The 17,225-nt window shown below is 39.4% G+C and overlaps 1 protein-coding gene across 7 annotated transcripts in view; it reads left to right on the top strand.

The window, feature by feature from the left end:
• The window catches only part of MLLT10 (MLLT10 histone lysine methyltransferase DOT1L cofactor), a 136,850-nt gene that overhangs the window by 25,531 nt on the left and 94,094 nt on the right, over positions 1-17,225 (top strand). For all 7 annotated transcript variants that reach the window (XM_038126819.1, XM_038126817.1, XM_038126821.1 and 4 more), the window contains exon 4: positions 10,561-10,615. In XM_038126819.1, coding sequence (XP_037982747.1) covers positions 10,561-10,615 — 55 coding nt within the window. The remainder of the gene's footprint in view (positions 1-10,560; positions 10,616-17,225) is intronic.

Raw genomic sequence — 17,225 nt, 5'->3', positions numbered from 1 at the left:
TAGTCAGTCTGTTTTTCTCTTACCTGTCAACTGTCTGCTTTAAAAAAAGTTCTTTGCTTCTCCTGGGACAGATGACTGAATAGAGATGGGGCAGAGATTTGGCAAATTTGTCAGCATCAAGAAATGGTTATTTGAAGATGAAGATGACTTAATTTCTTAAGTTGTCAAGTTGCAGAACAAAGCACTTTGGAAGAGAAGTGCTGACAGCATGCATTCGATTGCTCTATTAGCGATGTCAGCCAGTTGGGGATTCTTGGATGTGGCAGAAGACACTTCGATTCCTGTTGGTTCTTCGTTGTGGTTTATGAACACTGAAATCTGGTGTGAATCATAGTGAAACCTCAACTTTAACTTGTCTTTTTTGTATATTTGAAAAATTTTGTAGTTAGCTCCTTGCTGACTTCCGCTTCAAATCCTGGCATGGTTGTAAGCTGTCATTTAGATCAAAATAGTGAATGTGGGTATTTTGTGAGTTTATAAGGTTTATGTGGGGCTTATAAGGTCTGAAGATACCATAGGTTGAGAATATTAAGTATATTGCTATACCACTGTAGTTTAGAAACTGATAAAGAAGTGTAGATTTGGTTTTGTAGATAGAAGTCTTCTTTGGCTGAGCCATGTGTTCCTAAAGCAGCTCATCCTTTTTGCTGTATTGAGCAGGGGAAAAATGAACTTCTGACTCTGGCAAGTATTACAAAGCATGAATGTTAAAATAGAAAGAAACTGATGGGAAATTTCATAGTACTTAATTGGTTTGAAAGAAAAAGCACAAAAGAAATTATCAGTAAAATATCAGAGTAAAAACGTTTGGTATGAATAGATAGCCTAAGTTTGGTGTGAGTAGAGGTTCAGTAATTTTCAGCAGCTGCTGAAAATTCTTGTGAGTTTTACTGGACTTTCTAGAGGCTTCAAGGGCTGAGATGTTGGTTTAGTCTTTGTGTGTTGGCAGTAGTGATCTTACTTCATTGAAGATGGCTTGAAGCAGGGAATAGAAACATGAGATGTCACTGTTGAGGGTGAGGGTAAGCTGTTGCCAGCAGATACAGATGTGGTCAGTCTGGTGCATTATCTTGTTGCTGGGTCTCTTTGTGTGCTGATTGCCTGTAAATTCGCATCTATTGACAGAATTTATGCAAAGATCTAAATTTCCAGGTGAAATGTCTTGGCAGCAGTGTACTGGTTTGCACTACTCTGCAAGTTGTCCGTGGGTTTTTCTTCTTGTTGTCTAGTCTTGCAAAAAGCTGTTCCTTTGTAGGATTTAAGAGACTTGTTTTTCTGTAGATAGCCTCTGATTAGCTGAATTTGAGTTAGGTTTTCTAATAACTATAAGCTAGTTGTCTGTGGTTCTCAGTTTCAATTAGCACACTTTCACTGAAGTGTCTTTAGAATATGGTGTCTCATTATAGACAGAGCTGTGTTTACATTGGTTGTTCAGTACCATATTTTTCTGAATCTATCACAAATTACCCCAAAATTTTCCAGGTTTATTAGGGGGAAAAGAGAATTTTTCCGATTGTCAGTGTTTTCATTCCAGTGTATATGTGTTGTATTTGTACTTTAATTTTTTTTCCTATTGAAGAAGACACACTAGGGTAAGAGGAACATAGAAGTATAAAAGGAAATTAGAAAATACAAGATTCTTTCCCCTGGAGGAAATGAAATAGTAATTTCAGATCCTTTATAGGAGAAGGCAAATAAATAACAAGAACATTTTGAGCTTAGAAGATAATTTTTCATTGAAAGAATTGAATGAACTTCAAATAGTTATGTATAGGTTGGATGAAGTATTTACAGCATTGGCACAACTGAGACTGCATTGGCGTAACTAACTCTAGACGTGATTTTTAATAAACTTTGTGTTCAAAGCGGTTTTCTAAATAGTCTTTTTTTCTCAGAATATTTATATTTTTGACAGCAATAGGTATGTGTCTGCCAGCATTAAATTGTTTTGCTTTAACTAAAATAACTACCCATATCAAGATCTTTACCCTTCTAAACCAGTTTTTAAATCCATATTAAGATATTATTAAGGTATTATTATTATTAAGATTATATTTGAAGTAGAAGTATTTAAGACTACCTAGCATATTTGAAGTCTGTAGGATTGGGACAGATCATCTAATATATGATAAAGAATATTATAGGTGACTTCTACAGGTGTCTTTTTTTTCTGGTAACACCCAAGAGTGAGACAAAATGTTATGGAATACTGGTGAAGGCAGGTGAAGCAGTACCACAGAACTTGGGATGTGAGTATCTGGACACAGTCAGTTGTACTGCAAGCTTCTGCAGCTATTGATAAGTGGGAATCAGGGCTGCTAAGAGCATCATGGGCTGCTGGTTGGAAAGCCATCGATTAGAAACTAACCTTCTGATCAACTGCTTTGCTTACCTTTGTAAATCTGTCCATGTGCTTTGGGAAAGTGTGTCGAGTTAGTGCATTTTGTTATGCACAGAAATACCTAGTAGCTGTGAAATAGATGGTATGCTGTAAAATTGATGTATTTGAAAGCAAATTCAGAAGTAAAGCAATAAAAGGCTTGGCATTTGACTCTTTCCTCCTAGGTTAATTTAAAAAAATCAAAAGAATTTTAAGGATTCATAGAATCATCTAATGGTTAAGGCTGGAAAAAACTTCTGTGATCATTGAATCCAGCTGTTAACTCAGCACCACTGTATTCACCACTAAACTGTGTCTCTGAGTGCCATATCCACATGCCTTTTGAACACTTCAGGGATGCTGATTTTGCCACTTCCCTGGGCAGCCTGTTTCAATCAGCCTGATCACCCTTTTAGTGAAGAATTTTTCCTAATTTCCAATCTAAACCTCCTCTGGTGCAACTTGGGTAATTTCCTCTTGTCCTGTCCCTTGTTAGCTGGGAGAAGAGACTGACACTTACCTTGCTACACCCTTTTTCAGAGAGCACAGAGATGTGGAGTTGTAGGTAAGCTATTCCCTGAGTCTCCTCCAGGTTAAACAACCCCAACTCCTTCAGCTGCTCCGCATCAGACTTGTGATCCAGATCCTTCCCCTGCTCCATTGCCTTTCTTTGGACTCTCTCCAGCACATCAATGTCCTTCTTGCAGTGAGGAGCCCAAAACTGGACTCAGAGTTTGAGGAGTGGCCTCACAGTGCTGAGTACAGGGTTATGGTCACTGCCCTGGTCCTGCTGGCCACTCTGGTGCTGATCCAGGCCAGGATGCCCTTGGCCTCTTGGCCACCTGGGCACTCTCTGGCTCTCGTTCAGCTGCTGTTGAGCAGCACCCCCAGGACCTTTCCCCCCAGGCATCTTTCCAGCCCCTCTGGCCCAGGCTGTAGCTGCAGGGGTTGTTGTGACCCAAGGGCAGGAGCAGGCGCAGGCACTTGGCCTTGTTGAACCGCAGAGCTCTGGCCTCTCCCCATCAATGCAGCCTGTCCAGATCCCCCTGCAGAGCCTTGCTGCCCTCCGGCCAGCTCGGTGTGTCTGCAGACTGCCTGAGGGTGCCCTGGATCCCCTCATGTGGATCATTGCTGACGATATTGAACAGAGCTGTGCCAGCACTGAGCCCTGGGGAGCCCTGCTGGATGGAATTCCATTCAGCAGCAGCCTCTGGGCCCGGCCATGCCAACAGCTTCCTGCCATCCAACAGAGCACCCGGCCAAGGCGTGAGCAGCCAGTTCCTGCAGGAGATGCTGTGGGAAATGGTGGCAGAGGCTCTCCTGAAGTCCAGGTAGGCACATCCACAGCCTTTCACCCATCCACTAAGTGGGTCACTTTGTCACAAAAGGACATCAGGTTGGTCAGTCAGGACCTGTCTGTGCTGGCTGGGCCTGATTTCCGTGGTTGTTCAGCATATGCCTTGTGATGGTGCTCAAGGTGATCTGCTTCATGACCTCCCCAGCAGTGATGTCAGAATGATAGTCCTGCAATTCCCTGGATCTTCCTTTCAGCCTTCCTTGTTGATAGGTGTCTCAGTTGCTAATCTCCAGTCAGCTGAGACCTTCCTGGTTAGCCAGGGCTGCTGGTAAATGTTTGAAAGTGAGTTGGCAAGCTCTTCTGCCAGCTCCTTCAGTACCCTTGGGCGGATCCCATCCAGCTCCATAGACTTGTGGCTGTCTCAGTGGCATGGTAGGTCACTGACACTTCCTCCTGGATTGTGGGGACTCCATTCTGTTCTCTGCTTCTGTCTTCCAGCTCATGTTTTCCTAAAATGTGAACTAAAATTGCAGCAAGTGGATTTAACCATTCTTCTGTTTGTTTAATGATTAACAGAAGCAACAGAATAAAATGTTTTGTCTGGTAACTTTTAATTCCTGTTGATAAACAAACATTGAAAGAGGTTGCGTGTTGGGTTTCAAGAACTGTTATGTTGATTGTATGTAACTCGCTATTTTTGTCATTTGTAACTTCATGGATCATGTGTTGCAATCTCATGGAGTTGTTACTTTCAGTTAAACACTGTTGGGGTTTGGGGTTTTGTTTATTTTCTCCTGTTGTCCAGCAGTTGTCAAAATGTACTTAGGAGAATAAAAATGGTTCTGGAAGCGTGTCGTGCTGGGTATATGTACCTTGACAGGGAATTTAAGCTTTCAAATGCAACATTTTGCGTATGTGGCTGATGCCTGTTGAAAATCTTGAAATACAGGAATGTCAAGGAAATATATCAAAACAAAATTGAGCAAGAAATCTGCCTGTATTACTACCAGTATAAAATTAGTCTGTTTCAAGTGTATGCTTTCCTTCCTTCTGTCCTTTTTGAAGTAAGGCCTTCGGTTGGACTTCCACTCTGATTTGTAGCCAGTGTAGATAATGCCACCTCCCAGATAAGGTAGTTATATCCTTTATATCCTTTCCTGACCACCTGTCTGTGTTCCTGTTACATTTGTTATCTGACACTGGTCGTGTAGCCTTATGGAAAGGTGGCTCAAAGAAGTGATCTGACTGAAAAAAAAAATTATTTTTAGGTTGCTGGCTAGGATTTCCAAATAGTCAATTGAATGCTTTTCCCAGAGCAAGGAAGACAGTAGAAAGGACACAGCAGGGGATGGTCAGTGATCTTCTTCTGGCAGCACAGTGCAATTATGCTACCTTAAAGTGAGCCTGTAGTAAAGTCAGCTGGAACTGCAGCTTGCTGTCTTGGCTAGCTTTAAGGAACTGTGGTCTGTTTAATCTGCTGTAGATCTTGTGTTATTTAGGTTAACAGGTCACATTGAAAGAAACGTTTTATTGCCTCATTGCAATGCTGGGAATTCAGTCCTGCAGGATTTTACTTGGTTGACAGTCATTATTCAGGTGAATGGTTCCAATGGCCTAGCTTGGGCCACAATTCAGTAAATTACGTGCACAAGAATTCTTTGACCTTTGTTTTCTTATAACAAGAGACAGCATATAATGAGTGTCTGCAGATGATGCTTTATGAATGTGCTCCAAATTTTCAGAACCCTGAGGGAAGAACAGTGTTATATTCCTATTATTATTTTTCTCCTCTCCTGCATGTATAGTCTTGTCCCTGTCTCTCTTTTATCTTCCCTGTTTACCATGGCCTTTTTCCCTTAATTTCAACATGAATAAGGTAGTCTCTTGGGTTGAATCAGTTTCTCTCTGCCTTTCCAGTTGAAAAATTGGTAGAGCTAAGTTTATCAAAAAGACTTGAAAAACGGTATTTGTATAATGTTACTTAATGCTGGTTAAGTTAGCTTTTAGTCCTGGTTAAAATGGAAGGGCATATTTATCTAGAATAGAGGAAGAACACTTTATACCACAATGCAGAGGAGCCAAGTTGGACTGTAACTGATTCAGTATGGGAAGCTGGAATTATTTAGCTCCTTATTCTACTTTGGTCTTCCATTCTTGCAACTTTTTTTCTGATGGGTATCTTTAGTGGACACCTCTGGGTTTGTTTTATTTTTAAAATTTTTTTATAAATTATTTCAGTTCTTTATTTCTTCTTGGTTATTTTTCCTTTTTTAATAATGTTGAGGGGATAAAAAGTTTCTTTCTTTTTCTGCATGGATCTTGCATGCTTCTGATTTTACTTCTCTGTTGGGTGATGTTTTAAAGACTGGACTCCTCAGGAGGCAATGGGTTTTTCATCAGACCCGGGCAATCTCAGTTTGCCTGAATGCTAAAGGTGTAGGATCAGTCTTAGTTTACTTAATTAAGTTGCTGTTTAGGTAGCTCAGAAGTGAGTTGTGACAGTCACGCTGTCAGACTCTTCCAGCTTCACAGCTCTGAGATTGGTTTCACTTTAGTCCTCTACAGGAGACCTCATAGTCTAAAGCCATTCCTGCTGAGCGTTCGCCCCAGTTCTGCATGGACAGAAGCTAGATCCATGAACTTAGTCTCTTCCACTGAAGAGCTGCAAAAATGAGATGTCCTTACACTCTCTAAGGACAGGAAAGAAAAGGATGATGTCATTTTCTACAACTTCATCGTATTCCTTCAGCCAGTATTTGTCTCTTCACTCTCTTCAGATCTCATTCAGCTGCCTGTACCTACAGCCCCACATGTGCTGCTGCACCTCCCTGTGTTGGACTAGTGTCCCCTTTAGTGCACCAAAGGACATGGTTATTCTCTAGGGTCACAATCAGCCTCTGGAGTGTTCACATTTGTGCTCCTTAACCTGATGATCTTTATTTGAATTGTTGATCAGTCATAGCAGCTTGCCCTATTTGTGCTGTGGTGTCTTGTAGGTGTTGTATCTGCTTCTGCTACCTACTCCCTCTGCCCTGCACAGCTGGTTTAAAAGTTCCCCGCAGTGTTTGTGAATGCTCAGACAATAAATCTGTGTCAGAAATCTTTGCCAGAGATAAGACTTACAAAACACAACTGGAGAAAAGAGCCGTGTTGTGGTCCGTGTGCTCAAATATTTGAGACCATCTGTATGGATCATCAGATTATTCCGTAATACTATGTTGCATCATCAACATGCACGATAAAAGGATCAAAATATTATTCCACCAATTTTTGAACCAGTAATAAAGTGTTAGTTTAAAGAAATAAAAATTCTCTGCTTGCCACCTGGTAAAGCTCCTAGTTTTACTATGTGGTGTGTATTGAAACTTGGCAGAGCAGAAATGGGTGACAGAATCTGAGAGTGTGGAGGCTGGGAAGGAGTTAGGTTCCTAATGCAGAGAAAAGGAATAGAAGAAGGGCTCTGCTCTGTTAGCTTACTAGGATGCTACTTTATTGCAGATTGTAGCCGGATTTCGTGGCGCCAGAAGCAGTCTGTGTCATCTAAGTGCAAATACCTCTGCAGAGTTTGCAGCACCATGAGAGAAAAGTGCAATTCTGCACTCAAGTTTTCTTCCACTGTCAAAACTTCCACCTCCACTTCAGTTTTCTGTCTTGCATCTTGTCTGACTGGATGTAGCCAGGACTGCAGAGGATTAATGAGGGAACTGAGTCCTTGTAGACAAGGACAAATAAATCAGGTGAAGCTGATGAGACTGAATGGAGTGTGCTTAACTCTTCTGCATACAGGACTGGCTCAAGTCATTGTGTCTTAGTGTCCTGTGATCATTTTGATTTATTTTGTGGTAAAGTTTGCACAAGAGGCTTGCTAATTCTTTAATTACTGGTGCTGCAATGCTGTGGCTCCCTGCCTTCAGTTTTGCTGATGCAACCGTTTGTGGAATTGTGCTTAAATTGCATCACTGATATGACCTGAATTAAAAATGTTAAAAAGTTTATTTCATTCTATTTCACGGATCTGTTCTAAGGGGCAGCCCAACAGGTAGTTATGTCTGAGATAGTAGCTGAGGGAGTGGTGGAGGGAGAAATTAATGAGGGGGAGGTGAAGGGAAGAAGAGAACCTCCTAAACTGGTTTTGCCACTAGTGAAAATGTATGTCAGACTTACATAGGCTTGCGGAGGTGGGGCAAGGTAGAAGCTGTTAACAGCTTCTCTTCTCTCAGTTACATCATCTCATTGGCTTTAAGCTGCCAGCTTGCAGCTTTGGGGTGGGGAGCCAATTTTATTGCACTGTGACCATCAATACATACCAGGCTTCTTTCTTTAGGAATCTGGTTCAGTGTATGAGAAATTCACTGAAATGAAACTGTTGCTACTGGGTGTCTCTGAGCACTTTAGTTTTTAATGTTTGGAGAGCTGAAGTGTTAAGATACAGCTCACAAATATACTGAATATGTAGGATTTTGTTTAAAATGAACTGATCAGTTCATTTCAGTGTCTTGACTTAAAAAAAAAAAAAGGGAAAAAAAGTAATGATCCAAGTCTGCAGGCAACTTGCAGAATGATTAAGATGTTTTCAGCCACTTTTGTAGCTAAATTTCGCCATAGACTTAATGCTGACTTTCAATAAATTGCTGATCATTTTTGTGAGTGTGTGAGAGAGATGAATGAAGCAAAAGACAATAGGCTACAATCCTAGATTCTTCTTTCTGTGTGCAGCTCTCTATACCAGTGCATTGAGAAAAAATAAGTTTTTTTCTATTTTACCCTCCATGAAAATCTTTTTGCTCTAATATAAATTTTTTACAGGTTAAGAAAGATAGTATTACAAATTTCTTACAGGTTAAGATAGTCCTCGAGATAGACTTTAGCCATATGAATTTTAGGAATGGAATTTCTAGTTCCTCAAATAAACTTGCACAATCTGTTTCTGAGGCACTTCTAGCATCATAGGCTCCTTTATCTACTGTCTTGTCAGTTAGCTGGTAATGGAGAATAGTTCTGTTCAGGGAACAGTGAGAACAGCTGTCCCACTCTGTTTGAGGGATATGGTGTTAAGTTTGATGATCTTGATTTGCTTAAGAAGATTATTAGGTTTCTAAACTTTGAGTTGTCCCTAATCTGGAAATATATGAAGGTTGTAATATGGTGATTCCTAGGTATAGGATTCCCTGTAGTGGTGTTCCTGTGCTTGTAATGTGGAGCACTTGAAGTGGAATGTGTCAAATCTAGTAATTTCTGTCGTCTCTGGTTTGGAATTGGTTTGCATGCTCTAAGACACTTAGAGGTAAACATGATATGTGGAACTTGATAGGAGGCAGTGATAGCAGAAAAACTGTTCTGTTATGATCCTGGTGTATGTTGGAAGAATATTACATCATAGATGACTTCGACCCAGGACTGGAAGGGGCACCAACCAAGTTTGCAGGTGGTACAAAACTGACAGGAGCTGTTGAATCCCTTGAAGGCAAGGAGGCCCTGCAGAGAGAACTTAATAAATTAGAGGACTGGGCAATCACCAACAGTATGAAGTTTAAGAAGGGCAAATGCCAGTCTGCACCTGGGATGGGCAACCCTGGATGTACAGACAGAGTGGGGAATGAGAGCCTGGAGAGCCAGCCCTGTGGAAAGGGACCTGGGGGTCCTGGTCAATGACAAGTTGAACGTGACCCAGCAGTGCCCTGGCAGCCAGGAGGGCCAACTTTGTCCTGGGGGACATCAGGCACAGCATGGCCAGCAGGGCAAGGGAGGGATTGTCCTGCTCTGCTCTGCCCTGGGGCAGCCTCACCTCGAGTGCTGGGCGCAGTTCTGGGGGCCACAATATTAAAAAAAAAACCATTTAACTCTTAGAGTGTCCAAAGGAGAGCCATGAGGATGGTGAAGGGCATTGAGGGGAAACCGTATGAGGAGCAGCAGAGTTCTCTTGGGTTGTTCACCTTGGAGGAGACTAAGGGAAAACATCATTGGTGTCTACCACTTCCTCATGAGGGGAAGAGGAGGGCACTGATGTCTTCTTTGTGGTCACCAGTGACAGGACCTGAGGGAATGGCCTAAGGTTGTGTCAGGGGAGGTTTAGGTTGGATATTAGATAAATGTTCTTCACCCTGAGTGTGGTTGCACATGTAATAGGCTCCCCAGGGAAGTGGTCACAGCTCCAGGAGTGCTGACAGAGTTCCAGAAGCATTTGGGCAATACTCTTGGGCATATTGGGATCACTCTTGGGGTGGTGATGTGCAGGGTTAAGAGGTGGGCCTTGATGAACTTTGTTGGGTCCCTTGCAACTCAGCTTATTCTGTCATTTTGTGGTCAAACTCCTTATTTCTAGACATGTGGTTTTGCTACAGTTGTCAACTTCTGACCTCTTTTTCTGAGACAGAAAGTGAGGTTGGTTTTCATCTTTCAGGATAAGTGGCAGCCAGCGGAGACGGTGTAGCCAGCCATAGCTGTGTGTACCTGTGCTGATCATATCCACAGCACTTCTTCATGATTGGCCATCTTGGTCAATACAGAGAGGCTAGGACAAGAAAATACAGTAAGGAGTTTTGGACTATGTCCAAGCTTCTTGGCATTTAAGTCCACCCCATGCTGTAGTTTTTGGAGGCTTGTCTCTGGAATTTCAGGGTGTGAAACCAGGGAAGAAGATCTTGGAGGTAGAACTGTGAGTAGCTTTAATGTGTGTCATGGTTTGAAGGTCTGGAGGAGAAAGCTTTTATTTTTCATAAAATAACATTATATTTAAGTAAAGGTTAACTGAAAACACACCCATTCACTTTTAAAGAATGGTTGCTTCCTTAATATCAGATAACAGTTTTAATGTGTGTGGTTTCTTTTTCAATGCTTCTATGATCATTCCATTTTTTTATTTTACTTTTGCTTTTTTTCCTAGAGATGTGAATTATGCCCTCATAAGGATGGTGCTTTAAAGAGAACAGATAATGGGGGTAAGTTTTATTCTTGCTTTTTGTGAACTCTCTTATTTTGTATGAGGGAAATAAATCTGTGGAAAAAAAATTTCAGGGATCCTAAACATAAAAGAAAACACTGACTGCTTTTTTTAGAGTAACCCTTATTTGTCCACTTCAGGTTCAGTTGACTTTGAGGACATCTATCATTATTCTTGGTTTCATTTTTAGGAAAAAAGTGACAATAGAAAAACTGCATTTTAACTTAAGATTTAATGGCTAAAATGGATGAATTTTATGGGTATTTAGTTGGAGCCTGAGCACTTATAGAAAGCTGTTGAAAGTGCACCATTCATGGAGGAAAGTGGAATATTTATGTCTATAGCCCAAACTGAATGCACCAGTGCATTTTCAAAGGTTGACTCTTTCATATCTGCTTTACTAATAGGCTCTGTAATGAAGAAGTTAGAGCTGAAAAGTTGAAGTAGTGATTACCTCTCCCTTGCATCTTTCTAATTTCACTGTTCAGGTTATCATCAGTTCTGTTCCTGCTGAGTAGAACTGCTAGAAAAAAATCTCCACTGAATATCCTGGCTTGATTATGTTAATACTAATAGCTGGATGATACAAGTGTAAAATTTCAATTAACTTTTGAATCACTTTTGGAATGCTGCCTTCTCTCTCTAGTAGATACTTCTAAATTCCCATCCATCATCTATCTGTAAATAGCCTGGTCATTTTGATACTGAGCCCTTTCTCTTGTGAGAGGAGAAAGTATGATCTGTATTCTGGAATTCACTTGGACAGTCTATGTAAATTGTATTCTGCAGAGTCTATTCTGCGTACATGATATTGTAGCTAATTTATATCTTAACCTAGTGTTGATGCAGCTTTGCTATTTCTGTTGCAGTTGAGTTGCAGGAATACAGGGCCTGCTCATGTTTGTGCTGATCTGTCCTTTCCCTTGTGTACCTTTGACTGTTCTGTTCATATATATATGTATGTGCTCTAGGTTTACCATTTTAATGTCAACTGACTCAAATGCATCACTGAACTTAATACCCAGTACTTAAGTCTTATTCCTCTTCTTTATTATTCCTCTCATGTTGATACATGCAATGTTGAATTAATTTCTTTAGAAATGGCAGCTGGACACTTTGTTTTTAGGAAATAGTAATAAGAAAGCCTCAAACGTCTTGAAATACACAGGAAAATTTGTGAAGTATGAAGTAGCTGAAGTGTGTTCTGGTTTTATACTTAAAGTAGTATTTGGGAATGCTTTGCTATTATGCTGTGGTAGTCTTGAAACTTTTTCTTAGCATGAAGTCTTGAGAACTTACTTGATGGTGTGCATAAAAGATGTGAGCATCCTATTAGTGACCTCTCTTATGGCTCTGTTAATTGTAATTATAAGTTCTTGTCTGAAAGTGAATTATTCTATAAGATTGAAATGCTTTAAGTTTCAATAGCAAAGATATAACCCTGTACTATAATTTTAATACCCAAGTGTTTTCATCAGTGAAAATTTCATACTGAATATTTCATAGTTGAGAGGCATAGGAATTGATATTTTCTTCTGAAATCACCCAGCCTCTGTAACAGATCTTCTCCATGGTGTTGAAAACAGCAAATTCTACTTTGTGGACCAAATGTTCTTTAAATAATAGCTTTATGGAAGGATGTGCACCTTGGAAAATACTTTGACTGGTGTTCCATTTCAGAAATCTGCATTCTTACCTGAAGTTTTCCTTTCATAGAGTTGCCTAACAAGAGATTGTACCAGAAGATTTTTAGACTTAAAGAAATGCTGTTGAAGATCAGATAATGGGCTTGCCAGTTGAAATGGCGTTTTCAGTAGGTTAATACTTAATTTTTTTAAATGCTGTTGCACCTTTTGTTGCCAATCGAATAATAAAAAGAGGCAGGTATTTGAGAAGAAACTTGGAAACAAACATTTCTGGTAAAACCTTTTAAGGATCCAGCTTTATAAACTTGTAATTATGCGGTCTTTCTTGAAGTATAGAAATAAATAAGTGGTCTTAGCTTTTCATAACAACAGAAGAAATTACTGATTTTAAGTCAGTGATAGGAGGTTTTTCTTCTTTCTGCCTTCTGGCAACAAATAACTTCATTTCATAGCCAGAAAAAGCCAGGGTGCTTTTTGTTTTGAATATGCAGATAGTTTAGCCCATGCATGGCCTGCTGCTCCTGTAGTTTTTTTTTTTAACAGTCTTCTGGATATTTGCTTTGGGCATGTATTTTCTTTTGTGTTCAGAAGATCAATGTGATACTGAGCTTTTACTGTAGTGTCCCATGATTTTCTTGGCCTGCAGTAAGATGCTGTTACTGGAGTGATGGTTCTTGCTAGACATTGTTTCCTCCTCCTTTGTGATGGTACTTGTTTTTAAAATTTTCCCTTTTTTTCTGCCCTGCATTCCTTTTCAGCTGCATGAAAACTTCCCTGACCTAGCTGCCCACTCTAATGCTGATAGAAGGAATGGCCAGGAGTGTTCTTTTAGCAGCAGCCTGTATATGATCTGTCTTAAGTCAGTTGCACAACTGTAACTGAAGGCAGCCTAATCTTAGGGCTCTTCTGTAATGGTGTTGTCTTGCCTTTAAGAACTCTGCGGCACTGCATGTATTTCAGTAGTCTGGGAATCAAACTTGTGTTATTTGTAAGTATTATTAACTGACTATAAGTATAATTAATTGACTGTATATTATGATAGCATATGGTGTGGTTGTGATGGTATTTTGTGAGTTTTTTGTCCTTCCCTCCCCCCCACACATAGTGTGAGGTTCTTTTGTGTGCATTCTTCCTCCTGCTCCCCCTCCTTTTACTGGCCTGTTGCTGCTTGTCTGACCTTTTAGAGATCACAATTTTTTTAGATTCGCTTTTTAGATTTCATATTTCTGTTTGGAGTTTGACTCTGCCTTAGTTGTGCTTATCAGGTTAATGTTGGTCCTCTAGTGTCATCTATAGCAAATACAGAATTACAGTTTTCAGTGATGTCTAAAATACAGCATTATTGGAGGAGTACTGTCATGGATTTTACAGAGAACTTAAAAGTGACAGCTTGAGATAGTAATAGGAGAGGAGCATATCATGGAGGCCAAACAACATTTATCCTGCTCTCTTTGACATTATGAACTAGAGTCTAGAGAAGGGTCTTCTGTGCCTTCTCAGAATAGTTTCCCAACTGACATGCTTTTATGCTTTGGGACTTCTTCCTCCAGACATGGTATTTTTGTGTTTAATAGAACTCAAGTCCATCGCACTATTGAAGTGTTCTTTTCTGTATAAAGTTTAGTTTTCTGTATAAAGTTTAGTGTCCAGGCATTTTGCAGTTGATCAGTACAATGTGTCCATGAGTTTCTTTTGAACCTGTTACCTCATGGTTTTATTTGATGCAAATTTGATACTTGGTATTTGCAAACTGGGGTGGCAAGGGTCAGTTATTCTGTGCTCACCTTTCCAGTACCTCTTCCAGAACCTTTTAGGGTATGCTGGAGAGTACACAGATGTCTGCCTGTTCTTGGCTTGGTGGTGGTGGCCACTGGTGCTGCAATCAGAACCTGAAGTTACCCCAAAGAGATAATTGAGTCTGGATTTGTGTGGAATGTGTCCTAGTCTGCTTCAGTGTCCCTACTGTGCTTTCCATTGTCAGAGAGTTAAACTGACCTTGAGCAGGACAGCTAAGGTCTGTTTGCATGTGCTTGTTCAGCCTCTGCACTGTGTGAAAATGGCCATTCTGCTCCGTTCTGCACTAACAGATCCTGAAAACAATACTCTTAGATTTAGCTGATGGAGTCCGGACTAGTATCTGTGGTGTGGCTTATCTGTCAACGGGTTTATATGTCCTAAGGATTGTTAAGAGTTGACTGTACTTAGTTATACATTTGATTTAATTAATTTTTAAGAGTAATAGGACATTGCACAGTTAAGAGCAGGGTATTTGTAAGTAATTTTAGGAATTAGCTTTGAATAAGTTTTAATACTTTGTGTGCCTAATACCTATGACTGTCTGAGGGCTATGGTTAAGTTTCGTGAACAAAAAATAATCCTTCCTGCATGTGGACTTCGTTCTTACATAAACATGAGGGCTTTTCCTGTGTTCAGAGACTGGAATTATATAAACTCCATTAGGCTGTTACCTGTTTTTAAAAAATTTTAATTTATTCTTTTCTTATTGATACTAAAAGTAGAAAAGGAAGATTGAATTGAAAAAGAAAACTTTTCTCTCTGAATATATTTGTTGACAGAATTCCTTGATAAATTTGGTATTCACGTTTGTGTTGTGGTTTTAAACATGACTGAATATAAAAGCTTTTTAAAATGAGAAAACCTGATACGTGTATGAGTTGCTTATTGATTTGCTGTCTTATCTGTAAGAAGGCTATTCAAAGAATAATTTTCCTTTAGCTTGGTGGATTGGTAAGTGGATTAGTTAGATAAAATATAAAGACATTTTTTGAAAAACAGAGACATAACAAGTGAGCATTTGTTTGAAGATACCTAGAACTGTTGGCATTTGACAGTTTTGGGCCTTTCAGTTCAGTAATATTTCCTAAACTGTTGCAGTAATTTCCTTTAGATTTTTGACATTCAGTGAGGAGGAAATAAAATCATGACCATTTGGACTGATTATAGCTTTTTTCTTGAATCCCAGTTCTTTTATCTTCTCATAGTACTGAGTATGCATTCTGTTGTTTAAGTATATTGCTCATTTATATCTAATATAGTGCATCTTGCATTTAAATAGTTTTCTTGCAGTAATCTTTTTCCACAATTTTCTTTGAGCTTAAAAGGTTTGATTTTGCTATACAAGTTGTTACTTTGAAATCTGATTCCAGTGGATGATGATCAGGAATGCTGTGTAACAGCATTCTTTGTATGACTTTTCACCAAGACTTCTTTCATGCAGCTGCTTGGGGAAAGGCCAGCTAACAATGTGGTGGTTTTATGTCATGGTCCAGACCCTCTTCCCACCCCCTGGCTTAGCGGCAGGATCTCCCAAGTCTATAAAAACATTATATGCTAGGCTTTCCCATTGCTCTTGTTATTATTAGAATCTCACTGTCTGGTTTACTCTTCTGATGAGTTTCTTGGTGTTAATGTCTAAGAATGTGGATGGTATAATGTTGTATGTACACACTGAGATGTATGCATTTTGCAAGTGCTTACCTACAAATGTTCTGGCTTTTTGGAGCAGATTTACAGCATTGTGTGAATTTTACTTTTTTACTGGGAAAGAGAAAAAAAGATAATAAATTAAAAATACTACATTAATAGAAATTAATGTATTACCGTATAAAGTATTGTGTATTTATGGTTTATATTACTGATAATCACAGTGTATATGTAGAAATTTTTTTAATGTAGTTTTAGGTGCTTATTTACACATTTCTTCCTTTTGTTGTATGAAAGGATTTCTTGAGAGAGGTAGAAGAAACTCAATAATTCCATATCATGCTAGATAAAATTATTAAAGCTATTAGCTTACTCAGTGGACCAATGGAATTTCATGTGTAGCTGTTTCAAAAACAAACTATTTGTTGTGCTGCAGAGTGATGATTCAAAACAACTCAATTCTTTACTTGAGGTCCAGATTTTTCTAAATGGAGTATTTTGTGAAATTCAGTAGTAGGACTTTGTAGGATGAAACCTTTTTCTTCATAGACAAATAGTATTTATTTTACCTTCTTAACAAATTGTCCATTCTGTACCAATGACGAGGTTGGATAGCAACCATAACAGTGAGGACTGTAGTGGTTAGTGTGGCGCCTTCTTTTTACCCCTCTTCAAAAAGTGGATCAAACAATATAATACGAATAATGCTGTATTAACTATAGCAAACTCTAAATCTTTATTAATAGAGTTAAGAAAAGGCAGTAGCTTTAGCTGACAGATTTCTTATCTGCAAGTTTTCTTGTTTTAACAGGAAAAGAAGATCAGGGTTAAAAATATATGGAATGTCTTAATGATGAGACACTCAACTAAAGGTTTAAAATAGTGCTTAATCTTTCCCTTTGGCAAAGAGTAACAGTAATGGTCTTAAGTACACGTTTGAAAGGTGAATCCAGCAGAGTTGGATAGAGCTCAGCCTTTGGGTCAGTCAGCAGATCTGATAGTTGTGGAAATGGAGGGTGCAATTTCATGTAATCTAGGACAGCTGTTGACCTCTGCTGAAAGGAGGGGACTGTGGTTTTCCCCCCACTGGGTGTTTCTGCACTGATGGTTTTGTATATGGTAATCATGTGACCTCAGTGTGGATTGCTTCAAACCATTGACTGATCTTGCTCAAAGGTAAACTATTAAGTTCCCTGCAAATTTAGTAATGAGATGAAAGAAAAAAATTATTTGCTACACAGCAAACTCATACTGCAAGGAGAGGGCGAGGATGTACGGTTGAAAGTGAACAGTAAGGTGAGATCCTGCTTTTCAATGGCAGTCTACAGCTGAAATGGATTGAGGTGTATCCTAATTGACAACTTAAAGCAACCCCCATAAGAAACTAACATTTCAATAAAGATTTTTTCCTTGCTAGAATAATATATACGTTCTCTTGGTTTGGGAGTGAGCTGTAGTTACAAACAAAGACTTCTTTAATGAAATGTAATGGACTCTTTAGGAATTTAGAATGCATAA

This window comes from Motacilla alba, chromosome 2 (assembly GCF_015832195.1).
Source record: "Motacilla alba alba isolate MOTALB_02 chromosome 2, Motacilla_alba_V1.0_pri, whole genome shotgun sequence".
Taxonomy (NCBI): Eukaryota; Metazoa; Chordata; class Aves; order Passeriformes; family Motacillidae; genus Motacilla; species Motacilla alba.
Note: the sequence above shows the minus strand (reverse complement) of the source record. Positions and strands in the feature narration are given on the sequence as shown.